Here is a 15,955-nt window from a genome sequence, read left to right as displayed (position 1 = left end):
TAATATTTCTTTGTTAGGAATATGATTGAGATAAATGTATATTACTTTTTAAATGATGTTTCAAAGACATATTTTTATATTTTTACTTTTGATAAACCTATATTTCAAGGCGCAATTACATTGTTAATAAATATAACTTTTTTTTACACTAGAATACAACTAACCGCACTAATGATTTCTAATAAGAATTTGGAGTGCATTACTCAAACTATAATACTGACTATTTGTGAATGTGCAATCCCTACGTTGAAAACAAAATATAACTGATTTTTCAGACCCCTGGTATTTTCTGAAATCAGATATACTTATTTGAATAGCCTCATGCATGCGTCACTTGGTGTATAGTATTGTAAGTAGAATAGATATTAATTAAATGAAATAAAAATATCGCTCACTCCTTTTAAGAACAAATAATAATAACAAATAATTTAAAAAAAACTTGATTTTTCAGGAGAATGCTCTTAAAGTTTAAAAATAAAATACAATGTGTTAAAAATAAATATCAGGCCACTTATTGAACTATTTAATGTGCACCAGATCTTTTTAGGTAAAACCTGAAGGTTTTTTCTCCATTTGAAAAATATTATGTTTAAAATATGCCTCTTTTGCTGTACATTTTATAGGCATTCCGAAAACATGCACAAATGGAAATTGACGATTTTTGATATATGACATTTTTGAAAGGAGTGAGCGATATGGATAAACAAGACATTAAATTATCATTTTAGAGAAAATCTTTTGACCGAGCTTGGAAAAACGTGAAAATTGATTTATGTATACGGGTGTCATATTTTGTATATTAAGTAATATGTTCCAACTTATGTTATATGAAAAGTTGATATTTAACGGATATACTGCGAAGAAGTAATTATAAGAGTAGAAAGTAATCGGTAGACTTAAAAGAAGAGCGTAGAAAAATATTCAGTTTATGTGGTTTGCTTGTTTTAATTAATGATATAACTTTTTCAGTAATATGAGTTGTTCAGTAAAGTGAGTGTGAATCTGTTTCCATAGTGTAGCGGTTAGAGTATTTGGCTACCATGCTTATGGCCGCGGGTTTTTGGTAGGGGTTCAAGATAAATAAAACTTATTTTTCACTGTAATATTTTTTTGAGATTAATTTGGATTCGTACCCGAGGCAGATTTGATCACCGTGCGTTTACACATGTATTGTGTGCGGATAGGGGTAAAAAAAAGAAGTAAATTGATGCATGCGTGTAAAAAGTTATTTAGTGAAGTGATACAAGTCTGTGTGTAATTAAATTATTCTTCTTCTTCTAACCTTTATCTGCACTCAATATTGCGTAGGTCACTGCATCAGATCAACGCAATATTGACTTTATCGTTAATTATACACGGGTCCAGTCTTAATCTTTAGATCAGTCCTGTGTTACAGGTATCAGTCAAGGGTGATATAAAATAAATATGAAAGTAAAAAAAATAGTTACGTATATTAATTTTGACCTCCCTGAGAATCAAACCCGGGACCTTCATTACGGTAACTTAACGCGCTATCTATAACTCTATGGAGGTAGACATAATTGGTAAATAAATTTATTTTGTATATTAAAAGCATTGTTAACTTTTATAGTAATATAACACTCTCCTTATCATTCATCGTTCACTTTGTGTAATACCACTTAAAAGCACTACTTCACGACTATTGGTTAAGGAATAATTATTTCATCATCAGATCAAATGCATTTGATCTGATGATGGATGATAATCCGATACCAGTAGCCATGAAGTAGAGTTTTAAGTGGTGTTACACAAAGTGAATGATGAATGATAAAGAGAGGTAAAGAAATGAGTGTCGGGTTGTGGTCCCGTGGTGAGTGTTGCGGACTCTTGAGTAAGAGTTTCTGGGTTCGAACCCACTCAACCACAATTTGATATTTTTTTTATATAATGAGCCGGTTAGACTCACAGAAACAGTATGAAATTTAAGTATTTTGTGAGTAATAAAAATACAAATAAAATACTTCTAGTCAAGTGATGTATGTAAAGAGTGTACAGTCAAGTGACGCATAGCAGTCTGCTTGCTGCTCGGGATTTGGTGACAGATGAGATAAGGAGTGTTGCGTCAAAGTGTGTAGTACCACCTTGGTGGTGTTTTGAGGGTTTGGGAGGTCACGTACGGCCGTATGGGACGCTGTGATGCCAAGTCCTATGGAGTCGGTCCCGGTCAGTATCCGGAACGCTTGTCCCGCGGCTCGCGCCATACTCTCTGCTGGCCGCTGCCAAACAACCCACACGTCACCACACATTGTCCGCCAATAATATCAACTACCTCTTATTGTGACTCGTCCAAAGAGTCCTGTCAAAATAGCCCATATTCAAAATATCCCCGGTTAAAACAGCCCCGTTGAAACGGATTAATCCGCTCTATAGAAATGTTAGCTTAGGTTAGGTTGGGTTTTGGTTTTAACTGTATAGAATTTAAATTGTTATAACGGCATCAATATATTAGCGGACTTTATGAAAATGTCATGTTGATGGGCTATTTTAACGGAAGTATTTTATTTTGGGCCATATATAGACAGGTACAAATAAACAATATTAACATCGCCAAGTTTTTCAGTACGACTAAGCTTTGAAGGGATTTGATATTTTTATCAGTGCTAATTGAACATTGAATACTAATAATTTTTAATTTTTTTTTATATTTTTAAATTTCATATTTAAAAAACACAATTCAAATACTAATAAATACAATACTGACATCTTTTGGTGGAACTGCGTTTTATAAATATAATAAAAAAACTACAGTGTATTCCACTTATATTTTATTTGACTAGTGACTGGGTTTTGTCATTAGCAACTTCATCAGACTGGATACTATATATTATAAAATTCAAAATAAATATGAAATGTGGTTTTGAAAGCAAACATAGTTATCCCGATACAAAAGGTATATAGGGCATTGGATAGTATCGATGCAGTATTACCTTCATCAAGGTATTATCGATGCAGTATTACCTTAATCAAGAGTAACAATCGTTTATTACACAAAGTCAAGAAGACCAGTCCTGTGCTTCAGGTAACAGTCAAGGATGATATTAAATAAATAATAGAGTTGATAATCACCAATATTTGTTTTTACTCTCCCGGAAATCGAACCCGGAATCTCCAGCATTGCCATACTACTACGGGAGGCGGGTAAATATTTTTTAGGATATAAATTTAAAGTTGAATAAAACAAAAATAAAAGTTTTGTGTAATGGCAAACCACAGTTCAAAAAATTGTGTATATACGGGTATATCTAATGAATATTTTTTAATAATTAAAACTAAAAATATTGAAAAAAAAACTGGGATGTAGAGAATAAAGAAGTAGTGTAAAAATATAAGATTATTTAAAATACAAATTACTATTGATATTAAACAATATTCCATTTAGTTTTCTAACCACTTAGAAGTAAAGGAGTTATTTAACAAAAAAGTGTATGTAAAACAGTGAGATTAGAACAAAAGTAATTAGTTTCTTAGAAAAAATAATGTAATTTTTATTATATTATCGAGGTATTTTATGATTAGTAAAATTCTATAAGTAAACCTGTTTATACGAGTAAATTGGGACAAAATATAAATGAAATAGTATTGAAAAGGCAAGATAAATGAAGTACAGGTCAGTAAAATTGGTACAGTTGTATGTAGATTGTCAATAGAAAGTATTATTTGGTCGAAAGGAATGTTTGGAAAATTGAGTAGATTTGTGATTTTTAAAAAATATAAATGTTATTGATAATGATAAAAGATGTAAAAAATATATTTACCCTGATGATGTCAAACAAGAAGTTTCCTGATCCCCCGCCGGAGCCTCCGCTAGCTGCTCCCGAGCTGTCTCCTGATCCGAAACTTAAAAATCTAGGAATAAAAAATCATAGTTTATTAATTAAATGGACCGACTAAGTTTTGTTCATCGCTCACTCCTTTCGACAACGTCATATATCAAAAATCATAAATTTTCAGTTGTGCATGTTTTCAGAATGTCCAGAAAATGTACTATATCCCAGCAAATGCGGCATATTTTTAACTTAATATTTACCCGCTACAGGACAGAAAGTTTTGTTTTTGCATTTTGAAGAAAAGGTATTTTTTTTTAAATATACTAAATATTTTTCAAATGGAAAAGTTTTACTTAAGGTTTTACTTAAAAAGATCTGTTGCATAGTAAAAAGTTCAATTTTTAATACATTTCATTATATTTTTAAACTTTAAAAATGATCTCCTGAAAATCAAGTTTTTTGATTTATGTCGTTGTTGAAAGGAGTGAGCGATATGTCATTTTCTTCTTATTATTTTAGGTGTTTTGACCCCCAATAGTATTTAATATATGAATTGATATTAACAACATTTTGAGCGTGTCCAAATACTACTTCAAAAATCTGGATTATCTCCAATTCAAGGAGTTATTTTTCATATTATTTTTTGATATCTCAGCATAGATGAAGAATGTCACAAGGTACTTCTTTATCTATTGTATATTGAGATGTCAAAAAATAATATGAATTGATATTTATGATTTTGTCACCGGTATGGAGAACTATCTCATTTGCATATAAGGACATTTTATTAGGGAATCAGATCAATCAGAATCTAAAATCTGGCGGTGTCAAAAGTCTACGGAATTGGAGGGCATGTATGACTAGATTTATCAATATGAAAGATGCTGGTAGTGTATGTCAGGACAGAAGAGTATGGCACTCCATTCTCTCGGCCTACTCCTGCAGAAACGGCGTGATGGTAGTACATAGTAGTACACTACTACCATGTATTTTAAAAGTTTAATTGACTCCCTTATAACTCTACTACAGCAGTATAAGGGAGTTTAAGGGAGTCGATTAAATTTTTGAAAGTGAGTTTTTTAATAATTTAATAGTATCTTTTGGATATTTAAATTCATAATGTTTGAATATCTATTTACGTTAGTTGAGAACTTTCTGTGCGACAAAATCTCCTGCATAAAGAACACAAAACATAATGAAAACGAAATTGAATTGTATGCAACTTTGAATAATTCTGCATTTAGGTGACGATTTCGGATCAGATTGGACGTCAGAAGGACCTAGGTACGAGTATTTGGGACTCATTCACGGTCATATATGTAGTTTATAACACCCCACGTGATGTTTGTGATTAACTCCCTGATGTAGGCAATTATTTTATTCCGTCGATTATGTACATTTTTGTATATGTATTGAAATAATGAATTTTATATGAATTAAAAATGATAGCAATAAAGCTTTTTGAGTAAACGAAAAATTGGAATAAGTGTGTTATGATGAAGAGACCTTTTTTTAAAATTATTTATTTAGCAGTCACCCAGTGAAAGGATGTTTCTGCCAGTGTCAAGTATTATTTTTATTTACAAATAAAATAATAATAGAAAATAATGATAACAATTAATACAAAATTTTATAGTTTAAATCCGTTTAGCTTTATCATTTTAACATTATAAAAGACCTTTAATTTCTTTATAAAATAAAATTAGAATTTTGTTTTTAACCGCTTTTATTTTTGATACTTTTCTCCGAACGGTTTCGACAAAAACTTTGTCATCTTTAGGGATGAACATGTCCATGTTGTAAAAAAACTTCTAATTTTAAGTTTTTTTATATGTGCCACAAAGTATCTGGAAAAAATAGTCAAGAAAAAACCTTTTATTTCTGTTTTCGTCTGAGACGTCGACGTCGTCCAAAGAGAGTTCATCGATGGCCCCATTGTCCGACGCGGCTCCCTCCTGGTCCGGGTTGCCCTCCTTGGCCTCCGACTTGGCCTCGCCCTCGGGCTCCGTGAACTGCACCCTCACCTCGGACTGCTGCGACTCCGCCTCCGACAGTTGGTTCTCGTCGGCGTTCACGGCCGACGTAGCCTGCAAATCACCAAGTGCTGAAAGACCACGCGAGAGCAAGGCGGCCACTAGAAACCGGGTTAAATGATTGTTAGTAACGCAGATGGAGACATGCCGGCGGTCCAGTTCGCTGGAGTTTCGCTTCACGTCTATGAATGCCGTCGCAGATCCTCGTACGTGTCATGATGTACTTTCGGTCTGCCCGTTAGGTGGTCGTGAAGATGTAATGGCCGAAAGGTGTCGTCAGTCAGTCTGTAAGAAAGTAAATTTTTGAGTTGTTTTGTCGCGGTCCTCCTCCGGCTGTCGCGTTTGCCGAAGTGCGAGATTAGCGGTCTGTCGCGGGTCGTCATGCGTCAGTGCGGCAGCGGAAGAGTTGTGCAATTACCGGAGTGGTGCTCGGGAGCAGTTCCGGGGCGCTAGTGGACTCGCTAGCGGATCGGGTGATATCGGATTCTGTCGTGGTCGGTGAAGGAAAAGATTCAGTGGAAGAAAGATCAGATTCGGTCGAAGGAGAAACGATCTCCGCCGAGACCGGCGATGCGGATGAGGTTTCTGGTGAATTAGAGGAGTTCGATGTATCGGATGATGCTTCAAGGTTACTCGGTTGCACCTCATTGTCTTGCGGAGATGCCGTGCTTGCGTCGTCTAGGCCACTGCGGCTTCCAACTGCAGCGGAACTAGAATCCACTTCGTCGCTGTCGTCACTGGCCGTGCCTGGCGCGAAGGTTGGCAAGTCGACTGACACTCTGGTGCCCGCGTCATCGTCATCATCATCATCATCATCGTCATCGTCTGACGAGGAAGTACCGCTGGCTCCCCCGACGCCGGATGTTCCCCGGTTGCCACCGAGTGCTCCGCTCAGCAATGATCTGCCTACAGTTCGGAACAGGAAGCTGACAATCTGCTGTATTTTTTGATCTATTATCTAGAACATAATTATACATTTTTGACCACCTATTTCCGGGATTGGAACATTCTCGGTTCTTGTATGCAAAAGAACATTATCTAAAGCTGATGTTATTTATGCTTCTACATACGGGCTAATGTTTTCACAAATGCATATGGCACAGGATCCGTTTTGTCTCTATCTTTTGGGGGGATTCTCCATTTCGCGGGGATCTGTTCATTGTCACACATCAAAGAAGCTGAAACCATTCTGTCTTTCTTATATGTAAATCCGTCGCTTGTTTTCGTTATTTTTGTTAACAACTAATCATAGCGGCTCAAGGTGAAGCGACATTGATGCAATTTTAATTTTAATTTTTAATTTTATAATTGAATTTTAATTGGAAATTTTACGGAATAGTAACGTGGCGCGACTGCGTAAAGCGTCTACCCGACTGCGCCACGGCGCCTATGAGGCGAGGTTAGCAATTCTCACTACACCCATGGTTGCCAGGTTGCAATTCTGAAAATATCGGATTGTCTGCCATATGCATACGTGAAGTCATTTATGTGTATCTACTAGCTATTAGGAATATTGATATAAAAAACATATACATATGTTAAAATTAAGACATACGATTGATTTAGCCTATAACAAGGCTTTTACAAGATAATATAATATAAAATATGCATATAAAATAAACATATACATAGTACTCGTGCATAGAAAAAACTATAAATGGGTACAAAATAGCAAAAAATATTTAAGAAATTCAATCAATTATGAGGTCCCTATGTTTTCTCTTAAATACATGTACTCTAATGGAATAAACTTACTACAGTAGATATATTGATTACTTGCGAGACGAAGTCTTAGAATGGGTGAGTTAAAATGCGTGATTCGTGACACAAATTATCGAATGGTTCCTGATTCATGGATAACTAATTTCTGGATACAAGACACTCGAGGGGATATATTTTCGAGAATTTTAGTAGAATTCATTTAATACAGCTAATCATCAGTTAGCGACTAAGTTCTGTGCGATCAACTGAGTTAAGTTGAACAAACTTCTGACATCATCAGTATGGCTGTTCAATTTGTGTAAGAGAGGTAGCTCTTATAATATAGTCTGTTATCTCATGGGACCCTGATACTTAACCCTTTCCGGTTCCCCAAATAAAAATAAAAAATCTAGGTAGACAGTTACATTCCAATGGGAAAAAGAAAGTCCTGTGCTCCACATACTGTTGTAATAGATACGAGTGACAAAATTGTAAGCTTGGAATTTATATATATGTAATACTAATGATGAAAAAAATGTCGAATAACATCCGACATGGGACCCAAGAGGAAAAAATCGATGTCGAATCTCAATTCGACATCGATTTTTATTTATCGATTGTTGCGCGGTATGATCGATAATCCTGAAATTATCCAGAGCATTGGTCTGTATGTTCCCGATAGTTACCTAAGATAGCGTCGGCATAAATTGTTTCACATTCCTATACACAGGACCAACCTGCCGATGGTTATGCCTGTAGGAAGAGCTACCGCTATGTTGAACAATATCACATTGGATATTGATCTGTTCCATGTGTCCGAAGGAGTTTTCCGAAGCGGGATTATTCTACACCTTTAAGTCTTATTGCTTACTTTTAATATATAAGCCTTGAATATTGTTTGTTATGTATATATATTTTTTTTTATTGAATAAATTGAATTGAATTAAATTGAATTCGTCATTGGACCAGTAAGGGTTAATAGTTCTCACATGGCGTAGTATAGTCGTAAGTGTGAAGGGTCGTTAAACGGGATGACCTCCAAGCGAGGAGTCGGTTTAACATACATATAGGCACATTGAAATCACTAGACATAAATTATTTCTTAATCATTAAAAAAATAAGGCAATATTTCAAAAGCTATGAATACTACATGATTTGTCGTCAGTACATCATGTATTTTCATCTAATAGCTACGTGTGTTAGAATTTTCTAAGCATTATTATAAATGTTAATTCATAAAGCAGTACATGTTATAAAACTTCAAACGTATTGAAAATAATACACATAAAATAATATTGCATTAAGATCACTGTAAGAAGAAGAAATAAATTTAAATTATGCATACATAAACAAAATGGGAACAGCATTTACAACAAAGAATATTTTTTCACATCGAGGCGTTTTTCACGAGGAGAAATATTCTATTGGCATAACCAGTTATAGAGGACAAAGTACCAGGCGATAATAACTTCGCACAGGTACGTTTTCTTCGGTGTACATTGAGTTTCTGAAGGAAAACTACTTTTCACACTCCAATCGACGATCGCCGTTTATTGGCAAACATTCATCAATCATACCAATAATTTATCCCCTTTGGCCAAAAAACATTAAAAATAAAAATGATAGGTTAAAAATCTACAGTTCATATTTTTTACGAATAGTTTTTACTTGGCGAAATTATTATTATCTTTTCATTTATATTCAACAAATTCAAAATAAATTTTGTCAAATTAAACAGATGAAGGCAAATGTGGAAATCTTATTCATTCACAGGCCTTATGAACTGGCATCACTTTAAACATGTCGCTCACTCCTTTCAACAACGTCATATATCAAAAAACTAGATTTTTCAGGAAATCTTTTTTAATGTTTAAGAATAAAATGAAATGTATAAAAAATCAAGCCACTTATTGAACTTTTCGCTGTGCAACAGATCTTTTGAGATAAAACCTGAAGGTTTTTTCTCCATTTGAAAAACATTTAGTTTATTTAAAAAAATAATTAATTCAAAATGCAAAAACAACACTTTCTGCCCTGTAGCAGGTAAATATTAAGTTAAAAATATGCCTCTTTTGCTGGGATATAGTTAATTTTCTGGGCATTCCGAAAAAATGCACAACTAAAAATTGAATATTTTTGATATATGACGTTGTTGAAAAGAGTGAGCGATGTGTCATTCACCATGATTGATAACCACAGTACTCAAGTTTTTGGAACTCATAGATATATGACCAATCTCATGACATAGTACATATAAGTTCACAGCAGCCATCTATGTTGGATTGAGAAAGCTTTTATTTAGCAACGACCCTTTTATTTGGATGTATACAAGATACGAACCAAAGATCCAAAATGCCTGAAAACACGATTTTTAATTCGATCGGATATTTTACTCCTGAAATTATTAATTCATTTCGGAATTTAAATATGATTTAATTTAGAAAGACTAACTGAATTTTTTTATTTTATTTTAAAAACAAACTACGTTATTAAATCACTTTATATCTTATCGTAACTTAATTATAATGTCCCGTATGAAATAATTAATGTTGAGAATAACTGACTTCCTTGAATCGGGTCGATGCTATTATATAATTAATGTCATAGTAAGATATGCACTGATTTTATAACAAAGCTAATTTTTTAAAGTTACAATGTATAATTATTTATATGTTGAATGTGTCCTACTGTTGGTATACCTGGGATAGATTAGGGAATAGTTGTCGGAGGATGCCAATGGTCCTTTTATTTCTCTCACTCTGTTCGGCATTTGGCTCGCCCAGATTCAGCGAGTCCAACGTTTCCTGAAACAAGGCAATATGGTTTTATTAATCAAAAACTCATTTGAAAATTAAAACTTATATGAGACATCGAATTGAGTTTTATTTCGCACGACTAGTTTCAAAAACTTCTGTAGGTGTCGAAATAAGCGTTTAATTTTTAATAATAAACATGTCATTCCACAAAAATAATGCCAAATCAATAAATTATACAACTATGTGTTTTGACAATCCTTAAATATCAATTTTAGAATAATTATCACAAATACAAGAAAGCATTTCCCAGCACAGCAAAGCACAAAAAACACACTTTATGGTAACGTACATACAACTACAAAATCCATAACACAGAAACACATCAAAGAATAAAAAACACTTTATTATTATGCAATAAACTTGTACAGCCTGCTTTTATTATCCATAAAGTCATTAAATAACAAAACTAAGCATAACATAAATATAAAAAAATGGATAATGGAGGTAAATAGATCTGAAATATATCGTATCATTCGGCCATATATGTAGTATTTGATTGCATATCATTAAAAAATTCTTTTACTGTAGTTTTATTAATAAGTATTGTAAAATGTACCCTCGGCACAGGAAAACTGCGAGGGCACATTATTGTAAATTGTAAGTTGTAATTATTTATGAAGATGATGAATTTTTTTTGAATAAATCGTAAATGATCATGTAAATTTATCAGTAAAAATACCTTAATATTTGGGTTTAAATAAATTCGATTAGAAATTGGAGAGATAAATCACTTCATTAATTGATTCGTCAGTCATTAATATAATATCTCTATCCATTTTTAATTTAAAATTTATTCGGTGAATATTACTTTTTGTTTAAATCTATCGTGACACGTGTTTTGATGCATTCAGCATCATTTTCAAACACCATATGTAAAGCTTAATATAATTTTTAAGGTTGTGCCTTAGAAACGTTGAAAAATGATCTGTAAATTGCAATAGCCTTCATAAAAACAAATTCTTCTGTAATAGTAAGATTACGTGTATTACTTAAATTTAATCTTTATTATTTGATTCGATTATTCTACCAAAATACAATTGTCTGAAGAGAAAGTCTACAAGACACACAGATATTATTTATCAGCTAAATATTTAGCTATTTCGAGTTAAAACTCGCAAATTGCCTTCCTGAATCATAAAATGAATGGTGATTGCCAACGAATAAGTTAAAACTTACGATTATTACAACATACAGAACATTGTGTTACAGCGGTTATAGAAATATTAAATCATTAAAAAAAACGTTTCAATATCATAATTTAAATATATATATATATATATATATATATATATATATATATATATATATATATATATATATATATATATATATATATATATATATATATATATATACATATATATATATATATATATATATATATATATATATATATATATGTATGTATATGTATATATACATATATATATATATATTTATATATATATATATATATATATATATATATATATATATATATATATATATATATATATATATATATATATATATATATATATATATAGATGTACTCTTACTACCTACCTCTACTGCCTACCCTAATTAATTATCTTTGAACGGCACAGTGTACATAAAAACCAAGGTAAATAATAAATCCAACTCCCATCAAGAAAAAGAAACCTACAATGTTAATAATCGGATTCCTAGTAATCCGAGAGTAAAATATAAGTATAATATTTATGTTTACCTGTGCAGATTGTGCTGGTGCGATGATTTCTATAATTTCAGGCCTATCGTCCAAACTGGGGGAGGGGTTTGGTTCAGGAACTGGAATGGCGGCGCAGTAAGCTGCCAAGCTGACCAGTACGGCAAGCCTCAGCGTCATACTAAGATTCGCCATATTTGGATCTAAAAGAAAATAATCATACTTATTAAACAAGTTATAAGAATATTGGAATTTGTGTTCGTTATATGGGGCATAGTATCATTCAGTAGTCAAGAAATCTTATACTGATTCACAGGGGTTTTATTCCCCATGTAACGAGGTGGAACGGCGTTCCGGCACCTTTTTTCAAGGACATTTTTTTTAATCTTCAAAATCAATCAGACGAAACAATGTTTGCGTTTATGTAATTACAATCTACATTTATACAATTCAAAATCAAAATGACAAAATATGTTATTTTAATGAATATTTCATTTATATTAAAAATATTTTTTTTAGTAAAAAGCTTGATATGAAGTGAGTTCCGGGACCTTATTTGTTTAAAAAAAGCCCTGCTAATTTTGAAAAGATAATACTGATTTTATTTTTGAAAATTCATACTGGAATAAAGCGATAATTTTGTAAATTAATTTTATTTCATCTAACACATCATTCATTTATTGTAACTGCAGACAGTTGGTAGAATTCCAAATTGAATTGTTGCGTAATATATTCAAAATTTTGGATATATTAACCAAAAATTCAATATGAAACACATAATTACAAATTACAATAATGTGCTCAGATTGAGTTATCCCGTGCCGTTTATGACATGCAATGAAATGCGACTTGGCCGTGTGATACGTCTATATTTCAGACCTATCCACTTCCATTATCCTTTTATGAAAAGCTCTTTTTCTTTTAGTTTCAATTTTAAAAACTTTTTACAATTGTTTTACGAATTTCAGGTTATTTTTTCAAAGTGTGAATCATTGTTTAAAAGTGATCTAGGAGTGATATATAAAGGGGAAAATTAATGATTACTAGGTTTTAAAAGTGTAATTTTGCCCTTTTTAAACGAGTTTTGTACAAGTCTGCTAACGCCAATAGTTCATTGGCTTCTGGGATAAATATTATATTGTTATAGACGCAAATTTAATTACAATGAGAATACAATTCTTTACATCTCACCAATAGATGTCTCTAGTGAAGTTCTAGTGATTCATGAACAAGGTTTCTAAATTGGTTCATATATATAGAACTTCCAAGAATTTGAGTAGTGTGGTTGTCAATAATGGGTAGAATTGGTGAATGTTACACGTGTGTAAAGTGATCACTTAAACCAGCCTATGACGGTCGTAAGCCCCGTAAATGCCCAGACTTCCATATTCTTCTTCATCTTTGATGAGATGTCAAAAAATAATACAGTGAGAATAATTAAGATAACATAATTATGTTATTAATTAATTTACAATTTCTCTTACAAGACGAAATACCTATTTCAAACTTGTATTCGTGGATACTAAACCTTTTAAGACACATGCGAATACATATTTCATACACTAGAAGTGGGTCTCGTGTATTAGTTTTCTGACATAACACAGCATTTTCTGGGAAACCATTTAACGTTTTATAAAAGGGTTATGTCTCCGTTCCTAGACAAAAGAATCTAGTGCTGGACTGATCACCTCGCCTGCAATCAACTATCAGATCAACGCCAAACACCGTGTTAATCAATGCGGAAATTTTACTTGCAAGGTAGGTAGGTACCAGGCAATTAAATGTTTATAAAAAAATGTTAATTATTCAAAGAAAATTAATTTGCGTACATGAATCACAAATATGAATAAATTATTTCAACCCGCAAAAAGTGTCTGAGGTTATTGTCACTTGGGTATAAAAAAAGAGAATATTCAAATTTATGTAACATACAACATTTTGAGTGTGTCGAAATACTTGTTCACAAATCTGGATTATCTCCAATCACAGGAGTTATTTTCATATAAAAACATTAATAATTTTTTGTAATATACACTATATAGTGGAACCCCGGAATTCCGAACTTGTTGGCCTGTGGCCTGTTCGGATTTGGAAAAGTTCGGATAAGCTGAGAAATTGGTAATACAGTTCATACATAGTATGGATTACTTTACACTACATTAGTTACGTCACATTATGTATACTATATATCATTGTATATTTTAAAATAAAGTGGAATTGAAAGATTTTGTATTTTTTTGGATACATAGCCCAAAAAATAAAATAAAAACTTATTTTTAAAAAGATTTTCCGTAAATAAACAAAAACTTGTAAATCGTCGATCTCAAATTATTAATGATAATTTTATGTAAACACATATATCATCTAAATTTTACATACGCACGTAAAATAATTAATCACTTCCGTGCGTAAACAGATGTTATTGTAACTTATTACGGCATTTAATCGGATATCGATCTAAATTATTCAAGAAAGGATGTAGGTTATTCAATTATGTAGTTATACTAAATCGGAAATCGGTTGCAATTAACTACGGAGATGCGTGTTTTAGTAAATAAATATTATCGTATGCACTATTTCTGCATATGTAATGTAGTAACACACAAGGCAATGTAGTCTATGTTATGTTAAATTGTTCGGATTCACGTACCTTGGACCATTAATTATTACTAGCGGAAATTCTTGGCCAACAATCAGAGAATGATTTAGGGAAGCCATTTTAGAAGCGAAACATGATAATGAATAACTTTCGGAAGTTTTCATTTTATTTGTATTTTTTAGACAATCAGACCGTGAACGCGTGTTATCATACATATTAGACACGCAATGATACATGTCTAAAGTAGGTAATAGAATATCGAAATAATTAGAACAATAAACTATCGATAATTAACTTTATTTCAACAAATCATATTCTAATGGAAGTGGAAAGTTTGGCTACCATACTGGACGTCCCGAGCTCAATTCCCAGAGGGCTCAAAATAAAATAGAATTGTTTTTTTACTGACAACTTTTGGGTGTGTCAAAATCCTTGTTCACAAATCTGGGTTTCTCCGGTTATGACGTATCATAGGCTGGTTCAAACCAGCGTGATAGGTCATAAGCTCTGTAAATACTTAGATCTGCATATTCTTCTTCACCTATGTTGAGATTTTAGCGTGTGTTTATTTATTTATTGTAATATTTATTTAATATCACCACGGAGTGGTACCTGAAGCGCTGGGCTGTTCATATTTTATTCAAATATTTAATGATCAGAATAACACCGATTATATACGATGCAGTACCCTATGCACCATTGGCCGCAGATAAGGGTAAGAAGGATGTATGAGGAAATAGATGAATATGAATGGGGCGAATAATGTATGTATAAATAACTAAGCGGTGTTGCGTTCTATCCTCTCTGCCTACCTCAGCGTAGAACCGGCGTAAACTTGACTAAGTAACCAGTTAGTTACTTAGTCAAGTTTGAAAAAGACTAAATATATAAACTTGTTATTAGTTTTTTCGTAATTATGTTGAAAAAAAAGCAAAACAGACGCATGGTTGCAACAAACATAAACTTCAACCGAAGGTCCCAATAGTCCATAAAATTTAGAAAACCAAGAAATTAGTATTGTGCAAAAATAATCAATACCAGTTTTACAACCGAGAAATACGATGCGATTTACGACTTGATTCTTAATAAATGTTTAATAACGTAACATAATTTAACTTATTAACGTTTACAATGCATAAATGTGCTGTTTTATGAATCATTAAAATGCAGTGATGCCTCGCTTAACGAAATTTCTGTTCGTCCATTACGCGACTCACACAACGAAACTCGCTTCACACAATGGACTATAATTTTGCACGGAAGAATCAGGATGTGGAGGAGCTTATTGAAGAATACTTAGAATATTTGACAACTGAAGTGCTCTAGTCCAGCAACATGATGAAGTTCAAAGG

General features: G+C 32.4%; 1 protein-coding gene across 3 annotated transcripts in view; it reads right to left on the bottom strand.

Annotated features, from left to right (window-relative positions):
• Positions 1-15,955, bottom strand: part of LOC148306713 (uncharacterized) — a 52,925-nt gene that overhangs the window by 2,178 nt on the left and 34,792 nt on the right. For 2 of the 3 annotated variants that reach the window (XM_088264517.1, XM_088264518.1), the window contains exons 2-6: positions 12,047-12,207; positions 10,222-10,326; positions 6,465-6,779; positions 5,661-5,875; positions 3,777-3,867 (exon numbers count right to left, since the gene is read on the bottom strand). In XM_088264517.1, the coding sequence (XP_088120643.1) occupies positions 3,777-3,867; positions 5,661-5,875; positions 6,465-6,779; positions 10,222-10,326; positions 12,047-12,199 (879 nt within the window). In that variant the 5' untranslated portion in view covers positions 12,200-12,207. Of the gene's footprint in view, positions 1-3,776; positions 3,868-5,660; positions 5,876-6,239; positions 6,780-10,221; positions 10,327-12,046; positions 12,208-15,955 lie in introns of all 3 variants that reach the window. The other variant, XM_088264516.1, reaches the window with a different exon arrangement.

Source organism: Brachycentrus maculatus, unplaced genomic scaffold, assembly GCF_059751285.1.
Source record: "Brachycentrus maculatus isolate JH-2025_06_01 unplaced genomic scaffold, ASM5975128v1 h1tg000229l, whole genome shotgun sequence".
NCBI classification, from domain to species: domain Eukaryota; kingdom Metazoa; phylum Arthropoda; class Insecta; order Trichoptera; family Brachycentridae; genus Brachycentrus; species Brachycentrus maculatus.
This window is presented reverse-complemented; position numbering and strand designations above follow the sequence as displayed.